Source organism: Rhinatrema bivittatum, chromosome 13, assembly GCF_901001135.1.
Source record: "Rhinatrema bivittatum chromosome 13, aRhiBiv1.1, whole genome shotgun sequence".
In the NCBI taxonomy this organism is placed as follows: Eukaryota; Metazoa; Chordata; class Amphibia; order Gymnophiona; family Rhinatrematidae; genus Rhinatrema; species Rhinatrema bivittatum.
The window spans coordinates 19,522,284-19,536,711 of NC_042627.1; the positions used below are offsets into that span (position 1 = coordinate 19,522,284).

General features: G+C 38.4%; 1 protein-coding gene across 1 annotated transcript in view; it reads left to right on the top strand.

The window, feature by feature from the left end:
• Positions 1–298: 298 nt before the first annotated feature.
• Positions 299–14,428, top strand: part of HCN4 (hyperpolarization activated cyclic nucleotide gated potassium channel 4) — a 337,366-nt gene continuing 323,236 nt past the window's right edge. The window contains exon 1 of the mRNA XM_029575658.1: positions 299–999. Within this exon, the coding sequence (XP_029431518.1) occupies positions 299–999 (701 nt within the window). The remainder of the gene's footprint in view (positions 1,000–14,428) is intronic.

Consider the following 14,428-nt stretch of genomic DNA (forward strand, 5'->3'; position numbering starts at 1 on the left):
GCTTTCATCAAGACTTCCAGTGCCTTGGATCTGACTGAAAAGGGGCTAGAAAGAGACAGACAGGAATTGCAATCACACTTCATACCAAGGAGATATCAAGTGCCAAACTGGGATGCTGTTGTTTTCCTCCTAACCTCGGGTCTAAGCCTGTGTGTGTGTGTGTGTGTGTATCTGGATGCCAGGGCTGGTGAGAGATGACACACATCTGATGCTGGTGAGAGGTGCTCTTTCAGACCTTTAAGCTGGAGGAAGAAAGAGGTAATCTGTATACGGGTGCATGTCTGGACCTCACTAGAGAATGGACAAACTACCCCCCTCTATGAGGAAGAGGCTTTATAGCCTGCCCCAACAAATAGGACCCAAAGCATCTATCATGGATGAAGAGGAAGACAGTGATAGGGACACCAGGAGAAAAAGCATCAGGCTCAAACCACTACCTTCTCCCACTCCTGGAGGGTCAGTCACCAAGGGTCTGGATACTAAAGCTGCAGGGGAACCTCACTTTGTGATGGAAACTGATGTCAGTAAAACCATCAAAACAAGCAGCAATGGGGACTGCAGAAGGTTTAAAGGCAGCCTGTCCTCTATCACCAGCAGGCACCTTCATGACTCTGATTCCACCGAGGAGAAGAGACTCATCATGGAAGTGGAAGTCAGCCCTTGTGAGGAAAAATCCCCAACTGAAGATATGGGCTCCAGGAGGCCAGATCAAGGGGGGAGCCCAAGTTGCCCCAAGGGCCAGCAGCAACAGCAGTCTCCTTCCTCTGAACAACAGCAGAGCAGTTTTATAAAAGTGGAAGGGGTTGATCAAATCCTTTCAGAAGATGACCAAAGATTGAACCAAGCTAGCTTCATGCAGAGGCAGTTTGGGGCCATGCTCCAGCCTGGTGTGAATAAATTCTCACTGAGGATGTTTGGCAGCCAGAAAGCAGTGGAGAGGGAGCAAGAAAGAGTTAAGTCTGCTGGGTTTTGGATTATTCACCCGTACAGCGATTTCAGGTAAAAACAGCACGCATCCCACAAAAATCTTGCTTATTCTTAAATCCACAAATACAACTCCTCTGATTTACAACAAACCCACCAACCCTTCACACTGCAGCCACTTTTTCTACAAACCACGTAGGTAAGAGTGTGCAAAAGAATCTCTTAAATATCATACAGCCACATCAACCTAACTGTAGGAGACTTTTTTAAAGTTTTTAAAAATTATTTCTTCCCTTCTCATGTTAACTGTTTTCAGTGCTATTATCTATTAGCTGACATATTACATAGTCTTATTTAATAACTGTAATGATTGTTATGTAATTTATTAGCTGCAATAAGAACACTTATTTTGTCCTTTGTTGAAAGGTGCTCTGGGTTGAAAAAGAGATGAATCTGTAATTAATAATCCTGTCACATTAGAATATTTGTATTTTACCCTTTAATATTATCAGGAAATAAAAATCTGAAATGCACATTTGCCTTTAAAAACCTATTACAGAAAAAGTCACAGAAAGCACATTTGTAAGCTACGTGATACTTTGAAGGATCCCTCTGCAAGACATTTTCTCATCAGTGCAAACATTTATCTTTTATTGTTCTTAATAAACTGGTATGTTTGCAAGAGAAATATTGGCCTCCACTTACAAATCTTATTCTGACTGTACACTGCATAAGAATTGCAGTGGTAACTGTGCATGCAAAGCATGGGCTGACTCTCAGGATTTGAATATATTTTGGCTTTATTAATACACAGGGCCTAAGATAGACATGTTCCATTCTATATAATGACAGATATTTTTCCTGTACGTCTTATTCCTTTTCATTAAGATCCTACTTCATTTCATATTTTTTTGTCTTTATAATGATTAGCTTGGTTTTAATGTTTCTACACTTTATATTGTTTGCTGCTATGTAGAATAGCACGCCCCATGAAGTTACAGCAACTCTCAGACTGGGGGGGACAGTGTAAAATACCGACATGGACTCTTTATGAATAGAAAAACAAGCAACAATTTTATGTGACACATGAAGGAGAGTCATTTTCAAATTGCTTTATAATTTTGTCAGTGGAAAAAGAAGTTCAAGAATGAGTAGAGTCAGAATATGAGAGTAGAAGGTATAACAAAGGGTGATGGGTACATGGAACAGGTTCCCAGCATTGGTGGTGAGGGCAAACCCAGTATTGGAACTCAAGAAGGCATGGGACAAGTACAGAGGATCCTCAGCAGTGATAAAGTAAAAAATCAAGTAGGGTCTGGCATGTTAGAGTGCACGAGGAAAATGAGCAGACAGCAGGTGACCATCTGCTGTCAATTTCTCTGTTTTTGTTTTTATGTCTGTGGTAGATGGGTAAAAGAAGAAAAACCATCTACAGTATTTAAATACAGTAAAAAAAAACTTATCAGGTTTAAAACTAAATAACAGAAGAAAATAGTTTAGGTTTAGTTACAAGACCACCAAATTCTGCATATTAAAAAATATTGGTGGCAAAGAAATAATAACTGTCCATGCTGACCCATTTTAGAATTAATGGGTACTTTCTTTGTTGCTTTTTCCATTAATCTAATATTGTTAAAAGACTCCCAAAGATATTTTTTATGCTATTGGTCTATACTAATGAAAATGCTTGATTTCTCTTAGTCTATTTCCAATATGTTGTATGTTTAGTTGCTTCTTGGGTAGCTGGTGGCCTGCTACTAGTTAAGGATGAGCCCCAGACAACTGTTGTGAATAATCCCTGAGCCCCATAAACCTGGTGAAAGCCATGGTACTGCATAATCTGGGTTTGCTTCTTTGCTTCTAAGGTTCACTTTATGCAAGATTAGTTTGATGGCCTGTAGAAAAAGGAAAAAAAAAATCACAAAAAAAGGAAAGGGTTTGTGCCATCTGCAATTCCATTTTCAAGATTAAAAATTAGTCCACAAATGGCACAGATGATGACAGGTCCACACACAGCACAGCTGCTGGGAGGTTTGGATTTTGCTGTAAATTAATTGCACTGCTGGTGGCTTGAAGTGAACATTAATGGAAAAGCTATTGTTTAAAAGCCAGTACTGAAGCTAGAATTAAACAGAGGTGACCAAAACGTAGCCATGCACTGAGCATTTCAAGGGAGGATGGTGGTGGGGGAGGAAATTTTAACATGGCGAAATGAGAGCTGATGCCTATAAAGCAGATAAAATTAAGACTGTTAATGCTGTGGTTGAAAGAATATAAAAATCATGTAGCGGTACTGTTAGTATCTTGATTGGAGAACAGTATTTTTGCCACTAACTGATAAGATTAAGAAAAAAATGATGCAGTCCAAATATCTCCAGCTATTTGGTTCTGGACAGGGATCAGGAACTTTACAGAATTTGAGACTTTTGTCCTCAATATAAGGAGGTCTGTGTCTGAATTCAGCACCTAGCCAAAATGGGACAGATTTAAGGAACAGGCAGAATTAGAGCAAAAAAAAAAAAAAAGAAATAGCACACAGAGCCTGCAAGTATTGTTATTATTATTATTATTTATTTACTTGATTTACTATTTTTCCATAAAAGTCATCAAAGCATTTCATATAGAATTCAACTTTATCCATAAATAAAGTATTACATTAAAATACAATTATAAATCATAACATATAAATAGTATATATAAATGTGAATAAATACCAAGTATTATCAAAAACATATACAAAATAAGATCTAAACAAAATAATCAAAATATTATTTACAAATGAAAACATATTTTGTTTGCACATTTTTGAATGGTGAATCCTTGGGGCATGCATAGAATATAAAGCACTATGGGACTTTTACCTAACCATTGAAATTTAGCTCTTTGGGGCAAGAGATGTGCAATTTCAAAATCATAAAACCAAACCAACTATACTTTTTTCTGCCCTCTCCTTAAATCTGGCCCAGTATCTTTTGAACCATACATAAAAAAAATAAATAAATTTCCCAAAGGCATTATTTTGAACTACTTAACGCCATTATTCTTTTGTGAGTAGTAGTTCAATCGTAACAGAAATGTTAGCCTCTGGGGCTAATTTTTGTTATGGCCTAACGAAAAGATTCTGAAATGCAGTGACAACAATGCATAAAATAGAATGGTTACATTGCAAGTAGCAGCATTTCCACCCTGAGTACAGCCAACTCCTTAATGCATATGGTCAGAATCAGACCATGTGTACAGCACTGGATGAGAACACTATAGGAATTTGTCAGGAGTTGGGAAAAGAGTGGAATAGCATCATATATGCAATGTCTTGATTCCTATCAATACATGTATCCATATTTTCAATCCTTAGAAAATCATTAACCCAAAGAGTATTTAACATTTTTTCATGAGTGCAATAAATAGTAATAACGTTTTTGATAAGTTCTTTGGTAGTCGAACAATATTTTATTTTCTTTCTTTCATTTACTAGGATGTATCATGCCAACCTTTCCAACAAGTGCCCTGAGCAAAATATAAAAGCATAACATAAAATGCTTAATTTCTATTAATAAAAATCACCACCTATCCTAAGGGAGTGAAAATTTGTCAGCACTATGTACCCTCACCCTAGTAATATTTTATACCTACAAGATTATTCCTTATCACTCTTATGATCAACTCAGGTAATTGAACATTGACTTTTCTATGTGTTAGTATCTTTCATTACTATTATAGGTGTGCCTCTTTTACACAGAATGTTATAAAAACTAATGAAATTATGTAAAATGCAATAAAAAGTAATTTTTTTTAAAGAAATACTCATCTATATATCTCTACAAATATCAGTACAGTTGGTGATAATGAGGGGCACCTTGAATGATCAAGAGTATCACCTTGGGCTTTCCTAGGTCCCCTGAGGCAATGCTCTTGAATAGGGAAGAGAGTATGTGTATTGTGCATTAGATTCTTAATTAGCTTCATTGCTGTTCCTTCATTGTTCTAAGCTCCTGATTTGAAGCTAGGCACATAATATGTACTGGTATTCAGTCACTTACAATGTGTGAAACGCCTGGTTCATTTTAAATCTATCATGGCAAGCAGGTAGATTTAAAATGAACCAGCCACACTTCCACTGTGTATACCCCAGATGCAAAATCATTGGCTTCTCAGGTTCATTTAAGGACCGTGGCAGGGCTCAGTAAATTAAGTTTTCTGCCACTGGATGACCCTCTACTGCATTTCAAATGTTATTTTAATGACATTGTCATGATTGTCATGCACTGGAAAAATCAGGCAGGATAAAAAAATCGGCAAAAACTGAAAGTGAAGCAAGGAAATTTATCTAGCATAAAATTCAAGGGAATGAAGTTTACTCTGGCCTCTGTGATATTTACCTCCTGTTGGCAGGCATGCAAACAAAAATTTCATGCTCAGCCTTTTAAGTTACTCATGTTTCCATGCTACACTGGATAGCAGTAGTCACTGCAGAGCAAACACAGTATAGTCTGTGTGCTTATCATAGTGAAACCAATATCACTTATAGTATGTCATACCAGAAAGAATTTGAACTTAGTAGCATTAGCAGTAGTGTTGCTAAGAATACCAAAGATGTCATTAGTGAGGATGTTACATCAGAAGCATCTTAAAGTGCTAAGAATATTTTCTACCAAAGAGTATCTAACAGCTGAAAGAAAAATTTGAGAAAGTCCTACAGAAAGAGTTCTGTGTAGCTTTCAGCAGGATGTGTGCTTAGTTATTTCAATGAGAAATCAATAGAGTCACCTTCCCATGTGCTAGTGCATGTTTTTAATGTGCATTTATAGGTACCTACATTTGCATCGGTTAATGAAAGAAAATTAGCAGCAGCCACGCAGGACTAGATCTGATCTTGCTACCAACTTAGATCTGCAAGAAAACTGATATAGTGAAGGTACAGAATCATGCACTTGGATTGATTATAATGCATTGGTTCTGTACATAAGAAAAAGCTGTAGGGAGCTGCATCTCATTTTAAAATCAGTCCAGAGGCGATAAGATCTAATGCTTGCTGTAATTCACTGCAAGCCTTTTTCTGTGAAACACACTGCTATGTTTAGTACTTTATTGCAAAAATAAATTAACTGCTCCACTGCTTGAATAGTTTTAAGCATGTTACACCTGCAGTGCAGGGTATGAAATTGAATGATGAACTTGGAGAATTCTGTGATATGTGTGTTCCTACATAATCAAACACGTTAGACATCACTTATATAGTTACTATAACGGAGCAATGAAGATACCTCTTATTTTTACATATCGTAATTGGATTGTGGTTCTTTACTTAGTGATGTACTGAACCACAGGTGACACGAACTCGGAGTACAGGATTTTTTCCTCTCTACGGATGCTGGTTCAAATCCTGTCCCTTGATTCCCGATGAGTGCACAAATACTCAGTAGGAGGTGGTTCTGTACTGGCGTAATATTATTTACAAAATAAATTACTTGAACAGATTGCTTTCCATAGGAAACCATGTTTTTTTTAAAGTTCTCAGGTTCTATATACTATCATACTCCCCACTCAGATCTGTAGCGTTCCACTTTACTCTTTATTTCCCAATAGCTAGGCCAAAGAAGAGCTGTGGTTCCTCTTCCAATATGGTCTGCTGGGTGAAGAAGGGTTGCTGCTGAGTATCGCTCCTTCCTCCATGGGATATGAGGTTAAAGTACTGCTACTATTGTCCTTGCCAGTAAGTGAGCAGCACTAGGCCTAGTGCTTCTAAATGTTGATTTCTGCCACTGCTGTCTCTTTCTCCTGCATGGTGTAAAAATTAAGACAATATAATACTGCACACAAGAAACATCATAAAATCAGTGACATCAATACAATGGGCAAACACCATTCTGCATTCTGTCTTCTGCTAAGATATTACAGGCACATGTGCCTGCCCAGAAGGATCTTCTTGCTAAAACTTCTGAACAGTAGGATCTACTAATTATGAAGGTTTTAAGTCTTCTGGAGCAATGTCTTACTTTAATAAAAGATAGACATAGTAACTTTCAAACCAGCAAGCGGGCACACTTGTGCGCGCGTGCATATTATTTTATAACTTGCTCTCACATATGCGCACATGTTATAAAATAGCCTGGCCATGTGCCAAATTTTAAGTGGGTGCATGCATCCTGCTTCTACCATGTAAATCAAGGAATTTTAAAAGGCACACGCCGATGTCATTCTCAGTTTTGCTAGTTCCTCCCCAGTTCACCCAGTTAACAAATAGGTCCTCCAACCCCCCCCCCCTTTGGTTTGATAGCCTACACTCCCCCCAGTTAACCCCCAACCCTTAAAACCCCGCAAATCTGGCTATTTCTCTTTAAATTTTAGCTTACACAGCATCCATAGCAGAAATAGTCACAAAGCGGGGGGGGGCCTCGGCGCACACTGGGTCACGCCACTATTTACACGCACATTTTAAGTTCACGCCCCAAAATGCCCATGCCCCATCCAGACCACACCTACACCCCACCCCTTTTGGAAAACTTTAGAGATGTGTGCGCTACAGGACATATGCGCGTATCTCGGCGGCTTTTAAAATCTGCTCAGCCTGCACAAGCCTGTCTTATTTGTGTATTTCCCAACTGATACCTGCGTCAGGCTTTTAAAATTCACCTTTAAGTATCTTTAAGACGAAAGGTTGAAACCTTGGAAAAAATAACTTGAAACTTAAAAATTTGTTCACTTTCTTAACTTTCCTAATATGAAAGGGCTTACTGGGCTTGACATATTGAAGTTACTTAGGGGGTCATTTTCCAAAGGTATCACATGCGAAAAGGGACTTTTCACATGCGATACCTAGATCGGGGTGGGTTCTCGGCAGCATCCACACCGGAAGGGGAGGAATTGGGGCGGATGCCGCAAAGACACCGCTGATGGCGAAAAGGTAAGGAGCCTTATCCCTGTCAGTAACGTGGCCAATAGCACCACCTTTCACGGTGGCGCTATTGGTTTGCGAAAGCCGGCAGCGATCGCACCGCAGTAGTGCGATTGCAGCCGGCTTTCGCAGGGCCCACCCCCCACTTCGCCGCCAGATTTTCTAAGTTTTACAAATTTAGAAAATCCAGGCCTAAGTGAAGATTTTAAAATCCCCTATAGAAAATTTGCCTGAGAGGATGAATATGATAGCATTTGAAAATGCTGCACTAACTCCAGTGCAAAATATATTCACTGAAAAAGCAGAAAAGCCAGAAGACTAGATATATTTGGGATGATTTTACAGTTCTCAGTTTTTATAACTACACTATTGGTGCATTGTATGACAAGGGGGGACAAGCTGATCCAGCACTGGTTTTACCTTATTGCTTTCATGGAGATGTAATCCTGATTTTCATAGGGACACAATAGGGAAATCAGAATGGCATTACCATGCACACTGACTTTGCTTTTCCCTTAGTAACCTTGTACTATAGCAAACAAAATTAACTTTAATATATTGTAATTACAAAATATTTTAATTGATCAAAATAACCCCAACATTTTTCTTAACTCAAACAAAATCTCACATACAATAAATCAGACAAAAGAATAAATAAATTAAAAACAATGCATTTATTCCATCCCAACTTCCCCACAATAAATCAAAATACACATATCAAAATATAAGATACATAGTCAAAGAATCATATAACCTCAAACAAAATTATGAAACTCCACTGAATGCATCAATGCCTGTCAACCTTCTTTTGATTAGATAAAAAAGTGCAAACCCTTCATTATTGAATGATATACTTAGTCACATGAAACCAACCACTACCCCAAATAACCCTAAAACAAAATTATATAATTCCACTAAACCTTTTGCTTATGTCTGAGAAACTATGTATTTTTTTTAAATTTGATCTAAGGTCTAAATGCTCAATTTAATAATTAATCTAAATATAACTGTATTAGCAAATTTTAGCATTCTATATGTTTTTCTTAAATTATGTGAACTTCTTGCAGTTTTCATGGACTTAAACTAATTTGGAGTCATTTACCATTTTTAGAAGTTTTGCAAAAAGAAAGAAAAAGTTTGTGTTTGTCTTTCTGTCAGTATCAGCAGAGAAGCCAGTAAACAGATTTAGCTAAAATTTGATATTAGATAGGTCTACATCAGCAAGAGTTGAAAATTTGACTTTATGGATAGGTTATGCTTATTAAGCTATCTGTCCATTTGTCTTTCTGTAATCTATTATGAGCAAAACCAGTGAACAAATGGAGTTAGTTGATATTTGAGAGGTATACACAAAGTAGAAAATGATACTTTCAAATTGTATCTGTCAAACAAGCCAGCCAACTTATATGAAACTTTATGGAGGTAGCTAAGAACTTGTGGTATTGTTGATTCCATAGCCGGTATCTATGAGAGTTCACAGTGAGTTGGGGAAGGAGGATGTGAGGAAAGTGAGTATGAGAAGAGAAAGGAAGTGAGTATGGGGAGAGAGGTAGGGTGAGTGAGTGGGATGGGGAGAGGAGATATGGGATTGCATCAGGATGGGTGGGGAGAGAAGGAAGCAGAAATGTATGGTGAGTGCATGTTGTTCCTGATGAGTAAGTGCTGGAGATATTGAATGTCTTCACAAATGTTGTGTACTCCTTGTACTCCATACATTTACCCATACAAAATAGGAGTAGGAACAGGTGAGGGAAGTCTAACTACACACAGAGATTGCACATTCAAGCATAGGGCATTTTCTAGCATGTAAAATAGATAAAAATCAATGCAAATATTTTTAAAACATTGAATTAGTTTGTTGAACTTTAAACAAAATCTGTGGATACCTTGAGACAGTGAATCTGCATTGGAGTTTGAGCAGTTTAACCCTTCATGGGTTCACAGTGGGCATATTTCTCTGAATCATGAAGCTACATGAAATCTGTTTGCATTTGGGGAAATTTAGATTAATTTCTGCAGCAGATCTGGAAATAATCCAAAAATTCCATCAAACCCCAACCAGGCTCCTTGTTCAAATTCAACTTTGAATTTCCTGTACATATCCAGATACTATCAAGCCACTCAAATTCTGAAAGCAGTAAAGAAGAGCTGAGCAGTGTTAATGAATAGAAGTGAGACCATTTCTATGATTATAGGAACATTGGTCTGGATGCTGTGACTGTATTATAGATGATGGGTTACAAACAGCAGCAAAACTACCATAAACCATAGAAATTGTTGTCACTTTCAAAGGTTTTCAAGGGTTAGAAATGAATATGCATGAGAGCATCTCATTCAGATGATATTATGGAATGCCTCACTCATAAGCAAGATTTTAAAGGCAACATGTATGATTGTTCAGATCTAAGGACCAGATGCAGTTAAGGGTTTTCTCATTTTCAAAGTAATTTATGTAGGCAAAAAAGCATTTTACCCACATTACTCAGCTGTCTAAAATTTTCCTCCCTTAAAGCAGCTAAAAATTTCTGGATTGTAACACAGCATGTATTCTTTTAGCTGTGTTGAAAGGAAGCTTTCTCAGAGCCATGCTTACATGAGGACATGAAAAGTATGCACGCAGATGGATTTCCAAACCTTCCCAAATACTTTTCCAGAAAAACCCTACCTGCAGAAAAAGCAAATGCAAGTGACCACGTATACTTTGTACTCATGGCAAGTTTCACTTTGAGAATTGGTGAGAAACCTGCGGACTTTGTCCAAATGCAGGCAATATGAAAATTGGCTCCTTTGTGTCTATGCTTTAGCATAGACCCCTTAGGGTAATGAGTTGGAGAGTTCTATATCTTATAAAAGTGAACTGAGCATAATTGTATTAATAAAATATCAATACAAGCCCCTCCTCCCCCATATATTTGCCTTTTTTTAGAAATGTATTTTCTGAAAACCATAACCCTTTTGTTTTGGATATTGTCATTTCTCAGAATGTTGATGGTACAGGGTCCTTGGCTTCGCTGTCAGCACCCCATGACATTAGAGTAACCACAGTGAAGCACTTGTCTAGAGTACCTTTTAATCAGCACAGATGCAATCTTGGTTTTCCCCAGCTCAGTATTTATGTACTGGTTTAAACATTAATTCAGCCATCAATTCATCTTAATTCAGAATTTATGACTTTAGGGAAGCATTGATCCAACAGAACTGGTCTAAGAAAAACCTAACAACAACTGACAGGTAGTAATGCAATGGTGGGGCTGGAGGAGGTTAAAATCAGGATACCCATTCCTTTACAGATGACTGAATGGTTTATTGGCTTGGCAGAGGATGGAAGCACCTTTCATCTCTAGCTCACTCGTTTGAATCCATTCACAGCTTAATAGTGACAATATTCATTCTGCTCATGACTGCTCCTTGTCTTGTGGTGAGATTAGTTAATGGTCGGATCTGTCTTACAGCAACCAGATATTTACATCTCAAAACATGCAGTATCACAGCTGGCACTCATTTTTGTTGTAACTAGTCCTTCCAGTGCAGGAGCGAAGCACTATTGCATAGGTCCAGGCCTGGATTTCTCATTAGGCAGAACAGGCAAGTGCCATGATGAAAATGGCTCCATTTCCTCCTTGATCTCTGCAAACTCTACAAGCACTGCTCAGCCTGAGCAGCAGCATCCTATCAGATCCACCCTCTTAAAGGTGCAACAGCTCCGGGGTCAGCAGTATTTGAAGCTTTGTAAAATAGAATCACTGCAAGCATGCGTTTACATCTTAAAGGGGGCAGGTTTGATGGGATGCTGCTGCTCAACTGAGCAATGCTTGGGAGAGAAGATCAGCAGGATGGGAAGTGTCTATGATTTCTCTTCAGAGGGGGGATCGCTTTACACCCACATACTTGGAGGGACACTCCAGCCTACACACACTCTCCTGCTCTTATAGTCACCTAAGAAATAAATACAGCCCCACCTGTGGTTAGCTTGTTTTCTAAATAAATGAGTGACTTTCAGATCTATTACTATCAATGCATTATGAAGGTTTTACTGATGTGACGGAATATAAAAACCAATAAACCATGTCAGTTATTTATATACTGCCTCCATAGGCTTCGAGAGGTTATCTGAAGCAGTGTACAATAGACAGTAAAATCAATGTGCAATCATAATATATAAACAATATATCATAAAAGCAACATAAAACAAAAAATACTAAAAACCTAATAAAAAACAAAACCTATTCATTATAAGATGAAAAAATAAAACAAATAAATTATATCAAAAGAGATGCTAAAAAGAATAAACAAACTATACAAAACAGGAAGATCAACAAACCAGCAGAACTCTAAGTGCTCAAAAGATTCAACAGATCAATTAAAAGACAATAACGTTTTCTAGTTTCCTGAAATACAAGTCATGACTTAAAGCCTCTGGAAGACAATTCCAGAGCATTGGACCTATCCCTGAAAAGGTGATTTTTAAAATGTGTGAGCAAATTCCTTAAAAGAGAGGATACATACTGAGCTGCCTGACTAGATGGCAAACTGCATCCAGGGGAATATCACAGTAATTTATGATTCAAATAACCAGGACTATCTCCTCTCAATGTATGGAAAATTAATCACAAGATTTTAATCTGTGTCCTATGCACAATTAGTAGCCAATGAAGGACTTTAAGCAATGGAGACACCAGCATTCATTTAACACAGCCAAAGATAATCCTCACTGCAACATTATGGATTCTTTGTAGCTCACATGAAGACTATTACAATAGTCCAGATATGAAATTGAGTAATTGTTCCTAATAGGTATTATCCTACTATAAGTGTGGCAAAGGTCCCTTGAATAACATGAAAGACATTAGCTTCTGAGATTAGGGGTCACTTTGACATTCAACGTGAGACGTACGAACAGAACAGTGATCTCTTGTGAAGGTTTGATGACCTTCGGAGAGAGGAAACATCAAGCTAGGTGGAGAGAACATTGCACCAATCTCATCTTTGTGTGAGTTTCCTCTCTCCGAAGGTCATCAAACCTTCACAAGAGACCACTGTTCTGTTTGTACGTCTCACGTTGAATGTCAAAGTGGCCCCTAACCCCCTACCCCGCTGCATTATCAATTTTAAAACATTTAACCTGCGCCAAAAACCTTAAATCAAGCTCCCTTTTAGTACCTGCTATAACCATAACTGTTGTAAATAAGCTAATATTTTACATTTTTGTGTTTTTAAATGTTCAAATAAGTTTTCATTATATCCCATAACTGTTGTAAGTAAGCATCCACTCTTCTCCCCTATATAATCTTTTACCCCCCCTTAACCGCTGTAATTAAACAACAATGTATAACCCCGTTAAGCAACCTCTCTTGTAAATACTGCTACGTTCCTTTTACCTGCTCAGCTGCTCTCTTTCCTCCTTACCTTCCTCCCTCTCTCTCCCCCCCCCCCCTTTTTCGCTCCTGCTCCATCCCCCACTCCCTGTTTTTTGTAATTTCCTCCTTTCTCAAGTTTATTGTAAACCGGTGTGATGTGCTTGCACGAACACCGGTATATTAAAAGCTGTTAAATAAATAAAATAAAATACACTAATACCTAAACCTCACCTTGAGTTACTAGGGATATAAATACCTATCTAGGGAGTGGGCATTATGGCTAGTCTCTCTCTCTCTCTCAAAGATACACAGAGACAGACCCTGTTGCTCAGGCTTCACCAGAACTGGAGGTATGATACACACCAGGTGCCCTTCTGGGAGCAGAGGCCCATGGTTGGAGGTTTGTTGCACTCACACACTCTTTCTTTACATTTCTCACCCACATGCTCCCTTACTCTTCCACGCAAACATGATTGATAGGACTTCTCTTTTTTCTGGCAATGTTGGCCAATGCTGTTCCTGTTCCTCTCTTCCAGCTGGGAGGGTCACCAGGCCTACTCTGCTTCTGATCCTTTCTTCTGGCCAAGTGGGCTGACACTGTCCCTGTTCCTCTCTTCTGGCTGCACCGGACAATCCTGCTTCCTTTTTCTCCTTTCTTCTGGCCCCATGGGCCCACTGATGATTTAGAAACATGATGACAGAAAAAGACTGTATAGCCCATCCAGTCTGCCCATCCATCCAATTAATTTAGCACTTCCTCTGCCAGGCCACTTGAATGGGAAGAACAAGGAGGTGCAATTGCTACAGTCCTGCCACTGCTGTGCGGCGGCCCTCAAATCTGTGGTAGTCTAGACAGCCACCTAGACAGCCTAGTCAATGCCTCCACTGGCTCTGCTACCAGGTCAGAAAAAAAAATGTACTATGATATCAAAGACTTTCTGGGTTTCTCTTAGCCATTAGCCACAGATAGTTAAACATTTAATTTTGTGGCTAACACCTTATAATGGTAGCAATGCAGCATCACCAGTACTAACTGGATTCTTCAGAATATCAAATGACTTGTTGCTTGAGCCTATTTTTTTCTAGTTTTGATGTTGTTCTTAGATTTTGCTTGTTCAAATATATTTTAATTCTTATACTTTCTTGAAATAAGGACGTGCCCTTCATTGACGACTTCGCCTTCTCTTTTTAAAAATCTTCCGTTCGTGGCATATTCATGCCTTGGATATATCAGGGTGCTGCTTGCCTGAAT